General features: G+C 37.7%; 1 protein-coding gene across 2 annotated transcripts in view; it reads left to right on the top strand.

The window, feature by feature from the left end:
• The window catches only part of LOC129242809 (uncharacterized), a 169,622-nt gene that overhangs the window by 58,213 nt on the left and 89,645 nt on the right, over positions 1 to 21,764 (top strand). The window contains exons 4-5 of one of the 2 annotated variants that reach the window (XM_054879666.1): positions 10,355 to 10,880; positions 13,821 to 14,813. In XM_054879666.1, coding sequence (XP_054735641.1) covers positions 10,355 to 10,880; positions 13,821 to 14,813 — 1,519 coding nt within the window. Of the gene's footprint in view, positions 1 to 10,354; positions 10,881 to 13,814; positions 14,814 to 21,764 lie in introns of both variants that reach the window. The other variant, XM_054879665.1, reaches the window with a different exon arrangement.

Raw genomic sequence — 21,764 nt, 5'->3', positions numbered from 1 at the left:
GTAATACTTAGTTCTTAAATGTATACTTGAAATCATTTACAATGCCAAGTAAAGCTCAGACGCTGTGGCCTTCATGTGCTTTGCACTCAGATTCTTCTTATACTTAATGTGTCGTAAAATTCTAGGTGATACGAACTCTAAATAGAGCTTTTATGAGCCATTAAATACTTACTAAGGTCATTTTTAATGTTCATCAGAATTTTTGGTTTAAGCCAAGTTTATTTTTAAAATAGATCAGAGCTTAATGCTACATGCTCGTAGTACAAGGTGGCACAAAATGAATCATCCGAAGTTGCATTTGAGTAACTTCTTATATAAATACATTTAAAAAAATGATTTTGAGAGACCTTTATTTTAACTTTTATGCCTTCCATTGCTTGCCAAATTTGTATGACTGCCGTATACCACCATTAGCCAAAGCTATAAATCTTCGTATAGGGTGATTAATTCTGCTCCACCTTGAATTTCGATTTCGGCGCTTACACCACTGACTTTGGGAAGCGACTACTTATCAGTAAAGAGAGGCATAGTCCAAGGAGAATATCAAATTCAAACCCTATTTCAATGATATTCAATTTGTTATTCAATGAAAATTACTTACAAATTTTTTATTAATTTATTTACTTACAATAAAGAAATGTAGTGGTTATTAAATAACGAGACTAACGCTGGAAAACACTTCATTTTGATTGCATACTTCATACCTGCGCGAAAATTCAAAATTCGCGATACTTTTTGAGCACACCTCGTATAAACATAACTTCTTCTAATGAACTTTAATATGCACCGCTACTCTATCCTCACAACACCCGACCCATTGCATGAAATAATTAAGGAAGTCTTACTCTGGCTGCTCTTTCACGAATTGGAACGATGGTTTAACAATGGGAAGCTAGGAACACTTGGCGCGAAATGCCGAAAGAGCCGGCGATTTGTGTTGGCCTATTGACGCATTTAACACTTTTCGGACGAAACAAAAAAACAACTCTTATGCAAACGAAGGCAATGACTATACAGACTTGTTCACGGAAGCGAATACTGCCCACAGAATGGGAAATCTACCCGATAATTAGCTGAAAGCGTGAATATACCACTCTCTATGAAAGCTGTGTCTATCTAGTCCACATTAACTAGACCCACCTGTCCCACTCAATTTTTAATCTGCTGGAAATTTCTTCATTAGAATACATAATTTCAACCCATATTTCATTTTTATTTAAGCAGGATTATACTAGAAGTGCCTTTAGAAAGTCAACAAAATTTGGCACAGATTCCAAGGCTTAAGCTCTACTCACGACCCTTCTGATAAGAACAACCATATCTAAAGCCTCTCCTGCAATAGTGAGCAGCAGAATTTGCTAAGCAAATCGCAATTGAACACTCCAAAAAAGTTCTCAAATAACATATAAACTTGGGAGCTTTCTGAATTTCACAATTTGCTAGATTAAGTCTGACTGACCCCAATTTTCCCTGGAGCGCTATGGGCCTTCAAACTTTTCTTAGCAAGGCAGAAGGGGAGAGCGATAGCTAATCGCAATTGTAGTTAGTTGCTTAAAACAACCTAAGCTACTTTCTTATGCTTAAACGTGTTTAGGGAACACGAGATTTTATGTAAGATTTAATAAATATATTTGATTCTAATTTTTTACTAAGTTGGCTGAGTAGTTAACAAAATCTACTAAGCTCACACTGTCCCCAGCATTCATGCTAATGGGCGCTCATGTCTGAGATCTTTATTTCGAAATTTCAACAACATTAAGAAAGCAGTTTAGACAAGTTGCTTGTTAACATTTTTTACGCGTACACAAACGCATATAAATAACCTACTCTGGTATATACCCTGCAGGAAAATATATTAGTGCTAAAGTAGTGGGCTTCTAGTAAATTCAGAATAATTAGTTGGCGTTTCTTCTATTGCTCATAAAGGCCATTGCTGAATGCTGCATAGAGCTGTCTTTGCAGGTGTGAATTGTTCTTGTGGCAGTGCCAGTTTTAAATTTAACAAATTACATATTTTATTATTTCTATAAGGAAAAAACTCCAAGCCAACTGTAGCAGTGGTCAATGAGTCAATTCTTTGGAAAGGCAAACTTATTTAGGATAATTTTAATATTTATTCCTATTCAAATTAAAACTCGATACAAAACTTATAACTAATTTTGAAAATCTCATCATCGGTTCCATACGACTCGAACCAGCAACTTTTTAATTCAGTAGCCAAAATTCACTCACGTACACAGTAGAAACCGTGGTAACTTTCGCGTGAGGGGCGATGTTTGTGCTTCATTTCGACTGTAATAATAGCACACTTTTAAGTCAGATGTCGCAAATTCTGTGCCAGAAATTCGTTTCACTGGTTCATATTTTTCCAGCAGGGGTAGAATAGTCAAATATATGCATTGAGAAGCTGCATGGCAAATTATGAGAAGTACTACATACACACGCTACTAACCCAAATTATGGCAGCAATTTTAAAAACAGCTTGACTGGGGGATACAGAACTTTTTTCTCAAAACAAAAAAAAAAAACAAAAAACGGATTGACGTATTAGGAAGGCCTTTACAATTTTGTACAATATTTTTAAGCACAACCATAATTGACTGATCAGCAGAGACCAGTGTGAGATTTAATTCAAAATGTAATATAAACGTGTCGCATTCTATGGCCTAGGCGCCCAATTCTTGAGACAATTCATTCACCAGATGCTCGTCCGAATAAAGTGATGGCTTCACGCGCTATAAAGTGAGTTGCTTTGCCCTGGTGGAACTATTCATTACCCAGCTAATTGCTATTGAAATGAGGCGAAAAACTCCCTAGCGAAATTTTGCTTATTCTAAAAGCCGCAAAGCCAAATATTAAGCTCAAGAATCTCTCAGTAATTTCAAGTTCCAGCTAATTTTCAGCTCATTAACCAAATCTGTAACACCAACAACATTCCATTGTCTTAAATTTTTGCAACAATTTCTCCTTAAATGAGTGTCGGCTCAGATCTTTTCTCAAAATATCTTACGTAGTAGTCAGACAGGAGCGCTTTTGTTGAACACGTCGTCGAATCAGAAGAGTTTAGTGTTCGGTAATTATAAATTCTACAGCGTTGATAGCTTTTTGAAACGCACGTCGTGACCTCGTATTGGAAGCGAAAGATAGGAGTGAACGTAAGCCAAAATCAATCCAAGCTGTTGAAACATTTGCTCCCGAGGAAGCGCTTCGGAATTATTCTCCCTAAATTTCTAACCGTTGGCTGGAAGTCTTTGCGTGGTAATTTTCCAAAGTATACGCAGAATAAATGTCAGAAGCATGAGTGTAGTTCAATTACGATACTTCTCAAACAAAAGCACATCTTACATAGTACTCGAGCTGACGCTGAGCGCCAACGACGATTCAAGCAACCCTCAGATTGAGGTTACTTTTTCCAATAGAGTTTTTTTGACAGATCACAGTAGTCACGGTCAAACTAAATTCATAATTTTTTTCAATATTCATTGACATTTCAACATGAAAATACTTACTCTTCAACAGCGTTTACAAATCGAACACAAAAATCGAAGCTCTGTGAAAAGTTTCCATCGCGCGCACAGGTCAACTTGTGACGATCAGCGTTGAAGCCCAGTTTTGGCTTAATGGCTAGGTCAATAAGCAAAATTGCCGTATTTGAGCTGAAGAGCAACTCGAAACACTTCAAGAATAGCCATTGAAAGCAAAACGGTTGTGTGGTCTATAGGCTGGAGGAACAATCGGCCCTTTTTTTTCAAATTCGAGGCTGTCGCCAATGTGAATGGCGAACGCCATCGCGCCACGATAAACGACTTTTTGATGCCGGATATTAAAGCCCGTGATCACCATAACATTTGGTTCCAACAAGACGGCACTACTTGTCATACAGTCCGTGGAACAATGGATTTACTCGTCGTTTCGGTGAGCAAATTATCTCTCGTCTCGAACCAGTGGGTTGGCCACGAAGATCGTGAGATATCACACCTTTGGACTTCTATTTGTATTTAAAGTCTAGATGCTTTGTGGGTAAACCAGCTTCGATTGAAGTATTAGAAACCAATTTACTAAAGTTATGCATTGCTGATCGGAGGTGGCGAGGGAAATTACTTGCGTTACGACCAGACAAATCTGGCCATCCTACAATCTTAAACAGACAAAAACTCTTATAAGTCTTTCGAAACACGAACTAAGGCATATAATATCTCTTATCACCGGCCACTGCCTTTTGGGCACTCACGCACGTCGGCTCGGGGTTCCTCAAAACGACCTGTGCAGATACTGCGAGGACGAAGATGAGAAAGTATCGAGCAGACATTTGCTGTGCAGTTGTTCCGGTCTAGCCAGAAGTCGACTCGCTCTTCTAGGCTCTCCAACAATTGACAATCTTTCAGTACTCTCGAACCTGAAAATCGAATCTCTCATCAAATTCTCGAAACGAATTAATGTCTTTAACCAAAATCTACAATAAAAATCTCGCTTAGGTGGGGAAATCACATAACATAATGAGCTCTAGGGCATCACAACGGACCCAACTTGCGGTCTATGTGGCACTCCGATGCGGGGTCACCCTTAAACCATCCAACCAACCAAAGTTATGCATGAGATGCCAACAGAAATCCTCCAGCGAGTCATTCAAAATTGAAAGGAATCATCTTTTAAAATAAAAGTCATGAGTGGCTCTACACAAAAATAATAAAAATTGTCAAATCAATGCGATACCTCTAAATTGTTCACCCTTTATATACGAGTATATGTATGTATGTACATAGGAGCATTTAAGACGATACAAAAATTTATATGTACATGCACAAATATATTCTTCAAGACTCCTGAGCTCATTTGAATAAATCCGCGCAACGTTTGTAAGTTTCGCAAAAATGTTTGCGATTATTGCATGACAATAACCACTACACGCAAAATTAAAAACTTCAACTTGCATGTCAGCAACAGAGATTTACACGCGATGCTACTTATTAGGTTTTGGCGACAACAACACAAATGCGTAGGTTGATCTGAAGAAGCGCGCTGCGCCTTGAGCCACTCCATTCGGTCGTTGTCGAGTGTGAATGTCATTGGCTATGTGCTATTGCCAACATTGACAGACAAAGTAGTTGCTGATAATGCTGACCACATGCGGCGTCATTTCAATTAAATGGCGAGCGTGTTGTAAGCTGCGACAAGCGGCTTACCTCGCACCTCCGGCGCCTCATAGCCCCAGGTTGTTCTGCTTCTAGAGTTTATTCTCATTTACAATATTTATGCATGCTGTTTGTGGCACAAATGAGCGATAATAAATAAATGATTGTGCCGATTGCTACAACAACAACAGCAGCAGCAGCACCTTTAGCAGTGAAGTAATAGTGAATGCAATTTTCGTTCCACAAAAACCAAAACAAAAAAAAAAACGACTAATAATAAATAAAAGATATTTTCTGTGTCAGGGTTCGGTTGTAAAAAATGCTGGCTATAAATGCGTAGACACTCATATTCACGGATTTTGCTGTACATTGCTGGTAATATGAGCAAAATAAATGCGTCTCAATTTATTCCCTGTAGAGAAATCTGGTGTCTCCAATCTGTTGCATTTCTGATTAATTTCAAGCCATAACTATCTCAAAATCAACGTCTTTTCTCTACAAGTCACTATTCCCTTCTATACAGTTTTTTTTTCATGTAAACCTAAATTTTCTTTGAAATCCGATTTAGTGCGTGGTTAGAGAACAAAAACTCTAAGATAACAAATACCCAGAAATGTTCGGGCTATTTTCGAGGGAAGCTCGCTACAACATATATTTCAATTGAAGCCACTAACCTCTATTAAGTAACTTGTTTGCCCTCGATTTTTTCCCATATACCTTCCGTTGCAAAATTAAAAAACGTGTGACTATTTTTACATATGGTTCATTGGTAGCTAGGTACGTTAGATGGCAAGAGTACCCTAGGTACACTTCAAGTAGCACTTACGTGCGGGTTTGATACCATAATGTGGACCACTACCTGCGAAAAAAAAGTTTAGGGAACAGAAAACCGTCTACAGCCATCCAGTGCTGTTGATGTAGTGGAGGAGAGAAAAGGGATCTAGGCTGGAGAATTTCCTCAAGTCATCCCCAAAGGGCACGCTAAGCAATCTCAAGCGCCTAGCCGCTAGAGTTGGAAATTTGCAGAGAAAGTGTATCTTTCTCTGCAGAATCCCCACAGCTTCTGCAATAGGGGTTGTACGGAATTCCACGCTTCTCCGCGTGAGTGCCGATCACCCATTTACCAGTGAACACCGCAATGAGTTTGGAAATTAAATGGCGGGAGATTCCCATCACCTTAAGCGTTCTGTTTCTATCGTATTGGGGTCATAGTGTTTTCGAAATAGCGCACGATGAGACAGACCTCCATCTGTCTTGCGCTTTTTTTAGAAAGAAGTTGTGCAGTTTCCCTTTAAAAACGTTCAAGGGGACACCGATATATGATTCATACTGCAACAAACTTAAACTTAAAAAACTATTTATAAAATTTCATAAAATTTTTCAGCTTTTTAAGCAATATATTTAGAATTTTCTTAGGTATGCAGTTTTACAGCCATTTGCATTTTTGTAATATAGATTAAACTGCAAATTTGACAAATTACTACAAAATGCTTGATTTTTGATTGATTTTTGGCAATCTTTGTTTTTTTTGTGCTGACGGTACTAGGCGTTTTTAGTATATTCGAGCATGCACTTGGTAGAGCTCGCCGGGATAGCCAAAAATATGAGATTAAGTTCTGAACCTGCTTGTTATTGTAAATTATTAAGTTGGGCAATAAGTTCGTAGCATTTTTACCGAAGACTTTTATTTAAACAAAAAAAAATATTAATTACATCAATAAGTTAATCAATGATTTATTCGCCGTTGCTGTTTACAACCTTTTCCCACCTCTCAACCAATTTGTTGATGCTGTTCCGCCAAAAATCGTTTGGTATGCTGTCAAAGAAGCTTTTGAGCGTGTTTTTAAGGGGGTCTTCTACCGTCGCGCCTTAATCTCGGGCCTATTTTTGGGAATTAATTACAAAGCAACCACTTGAGATAATGAAATCAGATTTTTTTTATTTAATTTGCACAAGTTTGCACTATTTAAAAATATATTTTTCAAATCGAATTCTTTGGCCCTGTGTCCTTGAACCGTCCTCGAGGTTGCCCTTGTAAAAATGTCCTAGGCGACTTTGTGGCACGCGATCGACCATTTTACTTATCTGAAATCAAAAAATTTTTTTTTTTTATCATAAAGTGTAGCGTTGGCTATGTTTTCCCAGTGGCGATTTTAAATATTTTGAAATTTGTAAAAAATGCGTGATTTTAAAAAAAAAGTTTGAAAATTTCCTCTTTTTTTTACACTTTAGAGGCCCGCAAAATTAAACTAATCAAAAATTGAAAAAAGTGGTCTGGGAAAACATAGCGAGATGTTCACTGAATAACTGGAAAAAAGATGGAATGAATTCGACAAATATTTATAGTAGATGTGTGACCAGAAAGTTGAAAAAAGTCAACTTTCGGGAAAAGGCGTTTAAAATAAAGAAACGCTCGAAAATGCCACGCGCATGCATGTATTCTCCTCGAAATGCTCATGAAGGAACATGTTTTTCATAAAACCCTCTTTATAGCATACTCTTAACATTAGTAGCTTTTAAAAAATCTAAAAAAAAAAAAATCGATTTTTTCAAACCGTGACGGTAGAAGACCCTCTTAAGGACTTCTTTGTTATTGAACGTAACGCATTTGATATGAATCGACAGGGAGCGGAAAAGATGGTAATCAGAGAATACAACCGATGCTGACGGACCTTCTATTCGAACTCTTGGAATGGTGCTTTGACGACTTATGCAACATGGGGCCTGGCGTTGTCGTGAAGGAGTATGGCCGATCAAGTATTTTCAATCGAATAGCCTCATTCACGCGGTGTAGCTGGGTAATGTAGAGCTCCTTGTCGGCCGTAGCATTCTTTTCGAGCATTCCCCAGTGCACCATGTCCTCCCAGTACCACCAAACACATTTTGGATGAGGACTCGGCTTGACTCTCGATTTGGGCGTATCTCCTGGAGCCGCTCACTCCTTTCGTTGCTTCATATTAATGTATAGGCACCATTTCTTATTTTTCATCACGATTCGGTACAAAAAGCGCTGATTATGACCGCGTGTTGCTCGATAGCGCGTGAGATGTTGAGGAGCAATTTAGCGCTGAAAAGTCATTTTACTATTGCACTGTGTTCCACGCTGAGGTCTTTGCCGTGAAGAAAGCTGCAATGTGTGTATGTACAGCAACAATAATTAACTGTGCAATAAACTTCTACGTGGATAGCCAAGCGGCTATAAAAATGATCAGTTCATAGTGTCTGTGATCCAAAAATGTCCATGAAGGCAAGGAAGCTTGTCTATTGGGATCCGGAGCATAAAAGCTTGGAGGGAAATGGGATAGCGGACGAAATAGCAAAAGAAGGCCAGGACCTACAGAAGATCAAATAAGTCAGGTACTTACATAAGCTCCCGCGTACAATTCAAAAAGAACGAGAGAAGCACCTAGTTTAACTAGGATTGATGTCTACACGCGCATAGTTCGACATCAGGAACTATAGAACCTTAGTTGGTGTATTAATAGGACACTGCCTAGCTGCAGCGCATGCTTGCAAGCTAAATGTAACTCTTAACGATACTTGTGAGAAACGCAAGGAACCAGACACAAAGTAAACCCTCGAGCATTTCCTATGCTGCTGCTCGGGTTTCTCAAAAACTAGAGTGTACTACCTGGGTGCTTTCAATATTGAAAGACTAGAATGTATCCCTAAACTGGAGCTTGAGGGACTCCTTAAGTGCGCGAATAGTACGCGCTTCTGGAGCGATACATACTTTTACTAAAAATAGGACTATAATCTGGTCTCTGCGTGGCTTTGGCCAGCCACTATAACATAATTTAACCTTTTCGTGTTATAAATGCACTTGGCAGATTACCATTGCCTGTTGAGGCGTGTCCGCTTTCATCTGATGTTTTATTTTCCTTACCAACTAAATGATTGTCATCTCCACCTAATCACCTCCAGCTGGTCATCCGAACTCCAAGGCACTAAACTATATTTCGTCTCAAATCGCAGCTCCGAGGTGGCCAGTTGGCATTAATGAGACGGCTGCTAAACAATTAATGAATCTGGCACGCAAAAGATCGACAGTCAATTCAACTCAATTTACGGCCACAAAAAATCATTCATCATCTCTCTGTCGCACTCACCGTTGACAGAAATGACGTTTCTAGCAGCATTTTTAAAGAGAAATGGGTCAATGATGCCACCGCCCCAAAATCCCCAAAAAATTGTTCACTATCTGAAGATACGTGCAATCAATATTTGGAATATTTCGCAATGTTGTTCAAGCGGCCGCTGTAGCCGAATAGGTTGGTGCGTGACTACCAATCGGGAGTGCATAGGTTCGAATCTCAGTGCATGAACAGCAAATAATAGAAACAGTTTTTCCTAATAGCGGTCACCCCTCGGCAGGCAATAGCAAACCTCCAAGTGTGTTTCTATCATCAAAAACTGCCTCATGAAAAAATATATGCCGTTCGGAGTAGATCCCTGTAGATCCCTCCATTTGTGGAACAACATCAAGACTCACAGAAGTGTACGCGCTCATTATTTATTTATTTTTTATTTGTTCAAGCGTAAAGCGATTAATTTCGCTACTCGGATATACGATACTGACTTTCTATGGAGATTTCCAAGGGCGCAGAGCCGTTTGTAAAATACCATATGATTGAAATATGAGGAAAAAGGAACCACTGCATGGACTACCCTGCTTATTTCATATCTGAATTTGTATATATTTGTATAAGAATATTTATCCGTACAAAGATGTGTTCATCTATTGCCTCATTTGAACTGGCATACAAAAGCGCAATGATCCTCATGAACAATATTTTGAAAAATAAATAAATAAAGCAATTTCCGATTATGAACATTAATTTTTACTTGCCTGTCTAAGGACTACTCAGAAAAATTATCATTTTTACAATTGTTGCGTTAAACTCACTACCAAAACTTATGCAAGCCCAAGTTTTCCCAGCAGGGTTGTTGCTATTCACACATTTATTCATAGATCGCCTAATGATCGATCATTTATCTGGCTTTCGATACACTTTTTAAAATACGCACAAACGCATTTATGTACATTTTATTGGTGTAGCCGGCAAAATCCAAGATACTATCGGCAACTCATAACATTACAAACACACGCATGCACATTTTAACAAGACTTCATTTTATTTTACTTTTAATAATCCGTCACGCATTTAATTGTTTTTATCTTTTTTGTTATATTTTTTTCTACTTTTCATTTTCAATTGCAGAATTTCAACTGTGAATGCTAATGACCGTACCACACTGCAACAGCAGCAGCAACCTTCAGTGCAACTGCAGACAGAACAGAGCCACCAGCAGTCACAACAACCATCCATCAGCCGTCCATCGACACCGAAAATGGTCAGAGCGGCAGCAGTTTTGCCAGTTTCTGGCAACTCCACAACTGTGCCAGTCACCTCAAATGCCACAACAGACACAGCCGTTAAATCACCCGCCCATACGAATACTACAGCTATGGCCATAACTACTGACAGCAGTACCAGCGGCAGCGGCTACAACAATGCTGCAACACCAACGTTCACCATTCTAATTGCCATCGAAAAGTCGAGCCAAATGTGCGTAATCGACTTAATTTGCCAAAGTCTACGTCTGCTGACAAGGCAAATTGCATATTGCGAAATTCTTGCAGTTTGCCTCGAACGCAACTTATTGCAACAACAGCACTCGTATGCATTCAACAATGTAGCTGTCAGCAATAGTGGCTGCGGTGAGAACAACGAAAGTTGCATAAAGGTGAGTTGCGCCCACATATGTAGTTAAAAAAAAAGAATTACATTATAGGATAGGTTGGATGGACTGCTCTCGGAAAAATAGTTCAACTCGGTGGCCACAGAGGTTCATTGTGGCGTGCAGGAAAGATTTACTCACTACTGACCCAACATTTCCGGTATTTTTGTGAACTCAATTAGCCGCTCCCGGAAGGCTGTATCTAAACTGTGCAGACTCTCGAAGAAGTTGTTTCCAAAATGTTATTCGAAATGCAGGATATTCGTATATACTGAGGGGACTCAATTTTTTCCTATCTCTAAAGTCACTGAAAGTCGAGTCCGGAATTTACGGTGGCTGGTTAATCTATAAAGATCCTATAGCCCATAAGCCATTCCTTGCAACCTGAGCGGTGTAAAGGGGAGGTGGGAAATCTCTAATAACCTATGGCATATTTGTCTCTAATAACCGCAAAATTTTGTCTCGGCCTATTTCAATGTTTACAAGGAATTTAATTACAGTGCATTCTTCCACATTGCGAAAACTTCCATTTTCGGTTGTTGCTTGCTCAAATATAACTGGGCAGAATCAAATAAAAAAGTCGATGCTGTTTATACTAACAATAAGGAGGTTATGGTTCATCGCTAACTATCTTAGATCACGAACTTATGAGCTGTCCCTCGCATGTGCATAGTTATATTATATTATAACACATGGGCTGAAAAAAGCCGGGCTTAGCAGAAAAATACGTTTTTTTTTTGTTGTTCAAAATTAGCTTATCAGCTAGCTCAAGCAACTTTACTTTTCAATCATTCAAAACAATTTTGTGGATTTTTTTATGTTTTCTGATGTTACCGACTCATTTGGACGTCATCGATGTCTCTACAACCACGTTTGAAGTCAGCAAACCATCGTTTTATTGCTCCTTCTGATGGACCGGAGTCACCATCACCAGACAATTTTCAAGCCATTGCTTTGCCTGGACGGTTTTCCCCCATCAAAAATCAGTGTAAATTTTGAAAAGGAATTTCTTTTTGATCTATTGTTTTCAAAATAAAAAAAAAATAGCGTCACTCTTAGCTCAATAACAACTCACTAATGAATAGAATATCATAAAATTTTAGCAGCTGTCTTTTTAAGGTTAGTAGTAACTGAAATAAAGGTGGGCGCAATAAAACTAATTCCATATTCCATAATTAGACCCGGGACTTTTCAGCCCATGTGTTAGTATTTAGCAGATTGGTTTTAAGTAATTTCTTGAGCCAAGATCCTAAACTTAAACCTTTGAAAAATAAATTGTGAACTTAAAGACTATTTTCGGTATTAGAACTTGTCATGATAGTTCACATGATTTTTATATACAAAATCGCCTTGTAAACAATTTTTTTTTCTCTAGATAGGCAGCATTAACTAAACTTCTATAATAAAAGGTGGTTAAATTTCAAGGGCCGATGTTGAATGTGATCCACACCTAAACGTCAACGACACCGTTGGACTTCTTTCTTTGGGATTATTTGAAAGAAAAGGTATACATCGATAAGCCAGCAAAAATTCAAGAGCTAAAGGATGAGATAATTCGGCACATTAACGGCATAGAACCTAAATTATGCCTCAGCGTCATCGAAATGGAGGTGTGCCGCCGAGGGCGCAGCAGCTATTTGGCCAATATTATCTTCCACACGTAATTGAGCCATACCAATATTATCATAATAAAGAGAAATGACAATAATTTCCTAAAAAAATTGTATTTGATTCAAAATCAATACCGGCCCTTGAAACTTAACCACCATTTATAATACCTTGACTACGGCATTTGATGGGTATTCTGCGGTATTCTGTGGCTGTGGAGTTTAATATTCCGTCAAAGCAAGCAAGACAAAGGTTACAAAGCAGTGCGGACTCCTATCGTTCTTGAAGCTCAGTTTATCGCTTTTTCTGCTAATCCGTGCAACACGTCTCCCGGTAATGTTAGGTGAAAAATGGGACGCGTGTTAGGTACCGACGAAATGATCGACCCCGTAGACAGCCTTATCCGATACAGAGCAATGTGATGCATCAACGGCATTTACACACAATGACATGTCGGTTACTTAAGTATTTAACTAAAATAATACCTTAATAATAACTACTGCAGTCGCTCTCAAGTTCAACTGATTTGTTCCACTGTAGTTGTGCGCGCCGCCTCCCAGCTTATTGCCCGCCTAGCACAATTATTACCGCATACATTTTTAGAGAATAGCATAAAAACAAAAATCAAGTGAAAATAAATATTTCGGACCGAAAAAAAATCCCAAAAATAAATCGACTGTGATCCGCTGAACTTAGAGTAACTCCTTTCGGGGCCAGGGCAAGTCAAAAAACATGGCGAAGCTGTGGTTACTTGTAATATAAAATGAGGTAAATGTCTTGATGTTGATTCGTTAACAATTGAATGAGTAGCAATGAGTAGCAAATAACAAGGTATTGAAAGCACAGCAACAACAGCGCTAGCAGTACAGGAAATAAAATAAAGTATGCACATTGAGGCAATGTAGGCTATGAGTTGAGCCAAAGAAGCATTTGACCAGAAGTGAGAAGGAAAAAAAAACATTACCAACAACAAATCGCACAAAAAGCTCGCAAACAAATGATCAACATCTGAGCACGCGGTTAACGCCCCGACATAACACCCAATTAACCCGATTTTTAACAAGAACCACCACAACAACAAAAATACCAGCACTTACAAGAGTAAACACAAATAGAAAGACATACCCGAAACAATCACACAAACAAATGCACGAGTACAACAAATACAAAAGGGGAACGGAGAAACGGAGAAACAGACCAACGACTGAACCAATGGACAATCGAAATGATTGAACGTAGAAATATCAACAACAAAACTTACAATACCAACTAACAATACGAATAGACGTTTATTTGATTTGTTTTTCTCCTTGCTCTCATTAACAGGAACAGCAACAGCAACAGCAACAGCAACTACAAATGCAACCATCACTACAACAGCAACACACGCTGAAATTCATTAGCGTCAATGAAGTCACGACAAGTGTTGCACCATCGCAAATACCGTTCGGCAAATTGCAAGGTTTGCATCATCACGACGCGCGGAAGTGGCGCGAATTCTTCACCGCACTCGAACCCTTTCAGCGACAATGTGCAGCAGCGGGCCAACGGCTAGTGGCCGCCATGAGTGACATACGCTCTGCCGACCTGCAAGGGTTGCCGACACGACGCCAACTATACGCGCAACATCGGGCGTTAAGTCGCGCGCTCATGGATTCTGAGTTGCATAATTTGCGCAAGCGCGGCGCACTGCAATTGGCACGTCTACAGGAGCTGGCCAAATGCTTTGTGGCAACTACAACGGCGACAATGACAAGTAGCAGCAATGGTGAAAATAATCATAATCATAATGGCAAAATCAACTCAAATAGCAACGGCAGCAACAACAATAACAATAATAACAACACTCGTTATTACTATGGCAGCAGCAACGGCTGTAGTGGCGGCGGCAATAGCAATCGGCCCAGCAATAGTGGCAGCAAACTATTGTCCACCATTTCATCCATCAGCCACCTGGGATTCGGTGGCAGTTATAGCTTTACCATGTCGCACCAGCAGCAACAACAACAGCAACAGCAGCAGCATCAACAACACAACCAAATCAACCAGTCACAAAATTGTCCCGCTGTGTCAAAGTATAGCGCAGTGACGTCATGTGATGGCAGCAGCACTGCCACAGTAGCAGCCACAATAACGGTAGCTAATGCAGTAGGAGGCGATTGCAGTAGCAGTGTCGGCAACATGGATGTGGCAATTAGACTACACAAGGTGACATTACTATTCAATGAGGTCGATCGCGCGGCCAAACGTCTGGAACAACTCACGGAGCAACGTCGTGAGCGATTGCGTGAGTTGACGCGTCAGCGAGCGTTGGAGGATGAAATAAACGAGGTAAGTGGCTGCTAAAGTTCGGATGCTTAGTGGGAGAAAGTGTTAACGAAAAGTTTCTTTGAGCTTTTTGTTGAATAATTGACACTTCCTGTGATGTCAGTTAAATGCTTGGTGACTGCATATTTTATTTCGATCATAACGGTATGCTGCCGTTATGATATGTTTGGTAACACACGTCTACCATTAGCGCTCGACGATGAAATAAGTTTTTGGTCAGCAAAATGGAAATATATACAAAGAAGAGCCATAACTAGGGATTTCAAACTAAGAATTTTCATAGTTTTTTTTTTGTAGTAAAACAACTAAAAAATATCTTTTAAAGCTTTTATGATTGAAAATTATTGACGCTTTTTTGGAGGTATCTTACCACAGAATGACTGCGAAAAAATGTCGTGCTTTCATTTGGTACTAATTTTTCTGTACCCTGTGGCTTGTTTTAGAAACGAGTACTCTTGTTGAAAAAAAGAAAAAAAAAACTGAAAAGAATCTGAAAGTCTATGAAAAAACTCAAAACTCACAAACGCAAATTTATTGCATTTGAACACCTATTTCGCACAAATACCGATTTTCTCGTAAGTAGAAAAATACTCTATGTCCTACATATCCAGGGCAAATGAAACTAGGAGCTTCAAATTTGGTAATAGTGCATATGAAAATTAAAAAATGTAATTATAGAATATTTTTGAAAAAAGAATTTTAATAGAAATAGTCAAAGCTATTCGCGCATAAAAGCTTGAAAGAACACTTTTAGATGTTGTGACTCAGATAACTATGAAAAAAAGTCCCAAATTTGTGTGCAATACCCTCCTTCATTTAATACCCATATATCCAAAGCTTTTATAATTTTAAGTTTATAATATAATTTTCTAAATCACCATCCTTGTTGAAGCTTTAAAGTTTTTAGTATGTTTTTTTTTTGTTTTTTTTTTTTTTGTTTTGGTAAAACTAAAAACGCAAATGTATATCGATTTTCTAAAGGGTGACAAAAACATTTTAATTTTATAGCACGGTGTAATTCCAAATATATTCTTCCTTCAAAATTGTTCATAAATAAAATGCCTACCAAGCATTATTTATTTTAATTCACACCATTGCGCTCACTTCGCCCATATACGCACTGATTGATTGCCTTTCTCGCTCATCGCTTTGTTTTTTTAACTTACGACAAATTGCGAATTGTTATTGTGCTGTACTATATTTACCTTCATCGGTTACTTAGTACTTAACGTTCCCCTACTCTCTCTGACGCAACATTGCGCACTGATCATCCGAAGCAATGCCCATGGTGAACTAGCATAGTTGTGGTGCGTGATTTAAGAAGCTGTAAAGTTCGTTAACATCAGCAAAAACCAGCAACAAATAAAAAATACCAACAAAATTACAATTTGCCAATTTATAAATTTAACAAATGATCCTCACTAAACCCCAAATGCACAAACCTGCATATATAATTTTTATAGTAAATATGACATAGGTATACTTTCGTAGTAAGTATTGTACTTTTTGTTGGTATTCGCGTATTCATTTGCTTTACAAGTACACGTTAGCAGAGACACGTTCCTCTTTCTCACCAAATCGGCTTTGTCGCCTCTTTTTTGTCACTTGACACTCTTTGACTTTTCAACTCTTGTCCATTAGTGATTACCTGAGGCCATACAAAGCTACGTAAATGTATACATACATACCAACACAAATATGTACTCGTACATAAGCTAATGCCATTGTGTTGATTTTGGTGTACATGTTTCGGTTTTGTTTCATCGTTGCAAAACGAAGTGGTAACAGAGCGCCTGAAGCAAATACGCGGTGCACGATTTATCAATTTGTTAGCCATGAGTTTGCTTTTTTCAAGTCAAAATACAAAGATAACTGTGGTGCATAAAAATCTGTATTCTCAAGCCTTGAAGCTACGATATGGTGATTATGAAATTGCATCTTCGATTAATCAAAAATTTTGCAAGAGGATAGTTAATGTATGTATGTAATTTCACATATTAATAATAAATGTGTGAATACGTTTGCACTCTAATACCACGAAAGTGTCGCTGGTAGAAAAGTTGAATGAACTATTAACAATTTTTTTTTTCTTAACTTAACATCTGTAGCTACAATAAAGTTCTGTTAAAATTAGAAAATTTCGTTTACATAGTTTTTCTCCGATCGGTGTACATCTTAACGAGCCACATTTTCATATACACCTATACATATGCAAGTTGTATCCGCTTCACTCAGCCTCATGCCATTGCGGAAGTGACTTTATTTTCCCGCACTTTCCGCTTAATTTGCATTTTCTTGTTAGCGTTAAATTTATTTTCATATTGAAAAGTGAAAATCTTTGCAATAAATCTGGTAGCAATTAGTAGCGACTGCATTTCAACGCATTTTTTTGCCAGTCGCAACTATTTATACACTAATGAATTATCGGCGAATTTCTAAATGATTTGCATATTTTGATTTATTCACACTTTCCCAGGTAGACAACTTCATTTTGACCAGTTTTACAGTATTGCAGTGCACTGAGAAATACAACTCAAAAGGATTAGTATGAAAAGTTAAAATTAAAATTAAATTGAAAATTAAAATTAAATAGAAAATTAAAATTAAAATTAAAATTAAAATTAAAATTAAAATTAAAATTAAAATTAAAATTGAAAATTAAAGTAAAAATTAAAATTAATATTAAAATTGAAAATCAAAATTAAAATTAACATTAAAATTAAAATTAAAATTAAAATTAACATTAAAATTAAAATTAAAATTAAAATTAAAATTAAAATTAAAATTAAAATTAAAATTAAAATTAAAATTAAAATTAAAATTAAAATTAAAATTAAAATTAAAATTAAAATTAAAATTAAAATTAAAATTAAAATTAAAATTAAAATTAAAATTAAAATTAAAATTAAAATTAAAATTAAAATTAAAATTAAAATTAAAATTAAAATTAAAATTGAAATTAAAATTTAAATTTAAATTTAACATTAAAATTAAAGCTATTTTTTTTATTGAAACGTTATAAATAAGACACATTTCATTATTACCCCTAGTTATATAACTAACAAGGAATTTTAGTTTGTGAATTTATGAATCTACTTATTAATAACCACTACGTCCAGTGGTTTCGTCCTCTTCAGCCTCCTAGTATATATTGCTTCATCGCAAAGAGATGAGGCTTCAGCATTGATATGTTGCTCAATCCTATTGGCATGCTTGACAGCGTAGAGATTTATCATTTCATTGACTGTATGCAATTGTAGGTCTCTATGTAGGTCATCATTCCGTATATACCAGGGGGACTTTACGATGTCCCGGATTACCTTGTTTTGAAAACGTTGAATGATTTCTACATTACTTTTTGCGGTGCATCCCCACAGTTGAGCTCCATAAGTCCACACTGGCCTAAGGATTTCTTTGTAAATTAACAATTTATTTTCAATGCGTAATACTAGACATTCTGCCGACAAGCCATTAGAAGTTTCTATATTTTAAATTGAGTTCAGCGACTTTGGTTTTGACATGTTCCTTCCATCTGAGCTTAGTGTCTAATGTCATGCCCAAGTATTTTGCTGTACAAGCATACGGAACGTTTGCGGAAAATATTTGAATGGGTTTGTAGATAACTTTTTTGTTTGTAAAATTTACGTGTTAAACTGCCTTGCGGAACGCCTGCATTGATTTTTCTAAGGCTGGTATATATATGCCTGCCCAAGTTTTACGCGAAAATATCGATCTTCAATATAAGAAGTCAATAATTCGGTAAATTGCATCGGAAGTAACGTCTTAAGTTTATAGATTAGCCCCTCATGCCAGACTTTATTAAATTAAAATTAAAATTAAAATTGAGAATTAAAATAAAAAGTAAAATTAAAGTCAAAATTAAAACTAAAACTACTAACTAACTTCTAATTACCTAGTATAAATACGCAGAACCCAAGAAAGCAACCAAATCAGTATAAGTGTCGATCCGCGTTCGAAAACGATTCCATGCCCGAATCAAGTGCTCGTTATTTATATGGCCAAACTGTAATAATTGCAGTTTTCAGAGAAAAAATTGTGTTGTGAGGCTACTTATTGGTTTCACGCTCACCGACACCCCGTACGAAATAATCCAGGAGATTAAGGGCTGGGGAGTGAGGCGGCCATAAGTTCAGTGTTATAGAAATTTTCAGTCATCCAATCCTCTGGTGTCAACGCTTTGTATGAAGGAGCAGAGTTTTGCTGAAAGATGTATGGGCTATCACCGCGTACACTATCAATCCTGGGTTTCACTACAGTCTGTAGAGCCTCAATGTTTGCGGGAGAATTCACTACACATCCTTGAGTGAAGAAGTGTGATGACATGACATGCCCTTTTATTCATCGTAAACATCGTATGCTTGACAAAAGAAACCTCTGTAGGATTGGAATATAGGCACTTGTAATTTTACGCGCTTAATCTTTTGGTATTGGTCAGGAAATTGTTATCGTCAGAAAAAACGATGACATCTCAGGCGCTTCAGGGTGTTTTAACGGGATAACTCGCTGCTCTCGTGTTTGCTCCGACATAAACTGTCTTCTGCGCATAATGCAGGATTTATGCCGGAGATCCTCGTGGACAACTCGGCGGATAAAACCAGACCTTCAGAGGTACTAAGCTCCCTCGCAAGGACCTTCATTTGATTTTTTCGGACAGTTTCAGAACGTTCCGCGTATTTTTTGCATTTCGCCACAGATTCTGCATCGCCACCTGATGTTTCCAGCTCACAACGAACCTTATGAACGAATGAACGGGCGCATCGGTGTGATTTGCATATCTTTTCATTTCTTGAATTCAGTTAAGATGTAGTCCTTGTCTTATCTTATCTAAAAGAAGAGTTGAAAAAAAAAATAATGGTAACGGAAAGGTATATGTAGTCATATATATGCATGTCCTCACCTACCTAAAGCGTACCTGTATATTTATTTTAAATAAATGAAATCTTAATTTGATCTTCTTGTAAATGGAAATTCATTAACTTTAATAGAAGTAGTCGTTCGTTTCACTCCATTAGATGCACCGGAAAATCTTATAACCGAGAATCTTATGAGCAGAATTTTCTTATAAGAACTTCCCGCTTATAAGCATCGAATCTGGTGCATTTTAGACGGCGCTTATAACTGGGGTCTACTGCATTACAAATATTAATATTATATGTTAAAACAATTGATCTCAGATTACAATTTTTATTTAAACCTCAAATCGATTCTTATTTAAATTCAAATTCATTTTAAATTTGAATCGCATTACATATTTATAATTATTTAAAACAACTTCTGAAACTAAAATGCAAATATGAAAATCACATTTACCTTATAATCTCAAAATCTTCTTATTGGATTACATAAAATATTGAATTATGCTTGTTGCAATGCTACTTCACGATCGCCATAATTTTTTGCCAAGTACGCCAAATATATGTATGTACATATGTATGCACAAGTATATTATGCCACGCCGCGTAAGCGCAGTGAATCGTTGCGCACGCGCACTTAGTCGTTATTCTTAAACGGCAGACGGCGCTTTCTTTGCATTTCGCAGATAAGACCGATCGTTTGGCAGACAAACGGGGAAAAAATTAATCCAAATCAAAGCCGAAAAGGAAGGCGCAAGATAAAGACGAACGAAAGACTTAAAGCACTTGTGCGCAGTCCCAGCGGGCAACACACATGCCCGATGTATGCCACACAACACATGTTGCAGTGTGCAAAGTGTCCACGAATGCTAGGCAAGGCCGCGACACGGCGATTCAAAGCTGTTGCAATGTGAATTAATAAATAACTGAAAAGCAATTCAAAGACATTCCGCGCACCAATTTTGCGCGAGTGTTGTTTCTGTTGTTATTATTACCGAGATATTTTGCAAAATTACCGTTACTACACTCTCTCATGCGAGTATTAAGCCACAACGGTAGTGTGGTAGCCAACGTGATGCGCAATTAAATGAAGGCTTACGTAGCTATCAGTTGCGGCTGCGACGCTTGCGCCTGAACCAGTTGCTGCTACGAAGCAGCTGCAGCAATCACACTTGCGTTCAAAAATATTTTACTAACTGCAATTAAGAGTTTGCACAAGTGCAAGTGTGTTTGTATGTACCCACATATACTCGTGCGTGCGAGTATATTTATGTGCGTAGGCCAACATGAACTATCTGCAGCTGCCAGACAGTACTATCGGTGGCGGCACCGAAAATGTTGAGCGTCTAATTACTAACATTTAGAGTGAAAACAATTGAAATGAAAACAATGAAACTTTTGTTGGACACCTTATACGAAGAGTTGTATTCTTATTAAATGTAGATACGTCACCCGCGGCTCCTATAGCCAAATGGGTGGGTAGTAACAGTTGCCCTTCAGCTGGCAATAGATCACGTTCGAGTGCATTGCTGCTATAGAAAAGTCACTCATAAAAAACCATCTGCCATTTGGGATGGGCATAAAACTGCAAGACACTCTATTTGGGAAACTACATCAAGCCGCCCAACAAAAGTTAGAGGAGAAACTCTGTCAAACACTTAGCTAAGGATGCACGTGCCGATCATACAGAAGTACATATATAAGTTTGAAGACTAAACTCATAGCGTTGATTGAGAATCGTTTTGTGATCGCAGTTCATTTTTCTCGTCAGTTCACTACTGGTTTCCACTTTATTTCTGCTTCAAAAGTGATTTGAGACGTTTTTCACTCAATTCAAAAGGACTTCCGCTGCGTGACGTGCCATTGACTTCAAACCGCCATTTTTGAACTTTGCTGTAGACTCGCCTATGACATCTTCTCCAATCACGTCGCAAATGTCCCTGGCTACTTTGGCAGCTTCAGCAGCTTTTTGACCTCGATGAAATGCAAAAAGAGCTAGTATCGAAAATATTGATTTTTGCCTCCTGGGCATTCCATTTCAAAGCCTCCAAACTAATAAAAAATGAAATAACTCAAAAAT

This window comes from Anastrepha obliqua, chromosome 3, assembly GCF_027943255.1.
Source record: "Anastrepha obliqua isolate idAnaObli1 chromosome 3, idAnaObli1_1.0, whole genome shotgun sequence".
Classification (NCBI taxonomy): Eukaryota; Metazoa; Arthropoda; class Insecta; order Diptera; family Tephritidae; genus Anastrepha; species Anastrepha obliqua.
This window is presented reverse-complemented; position numbering and strand designations above follow the sequence as displayed.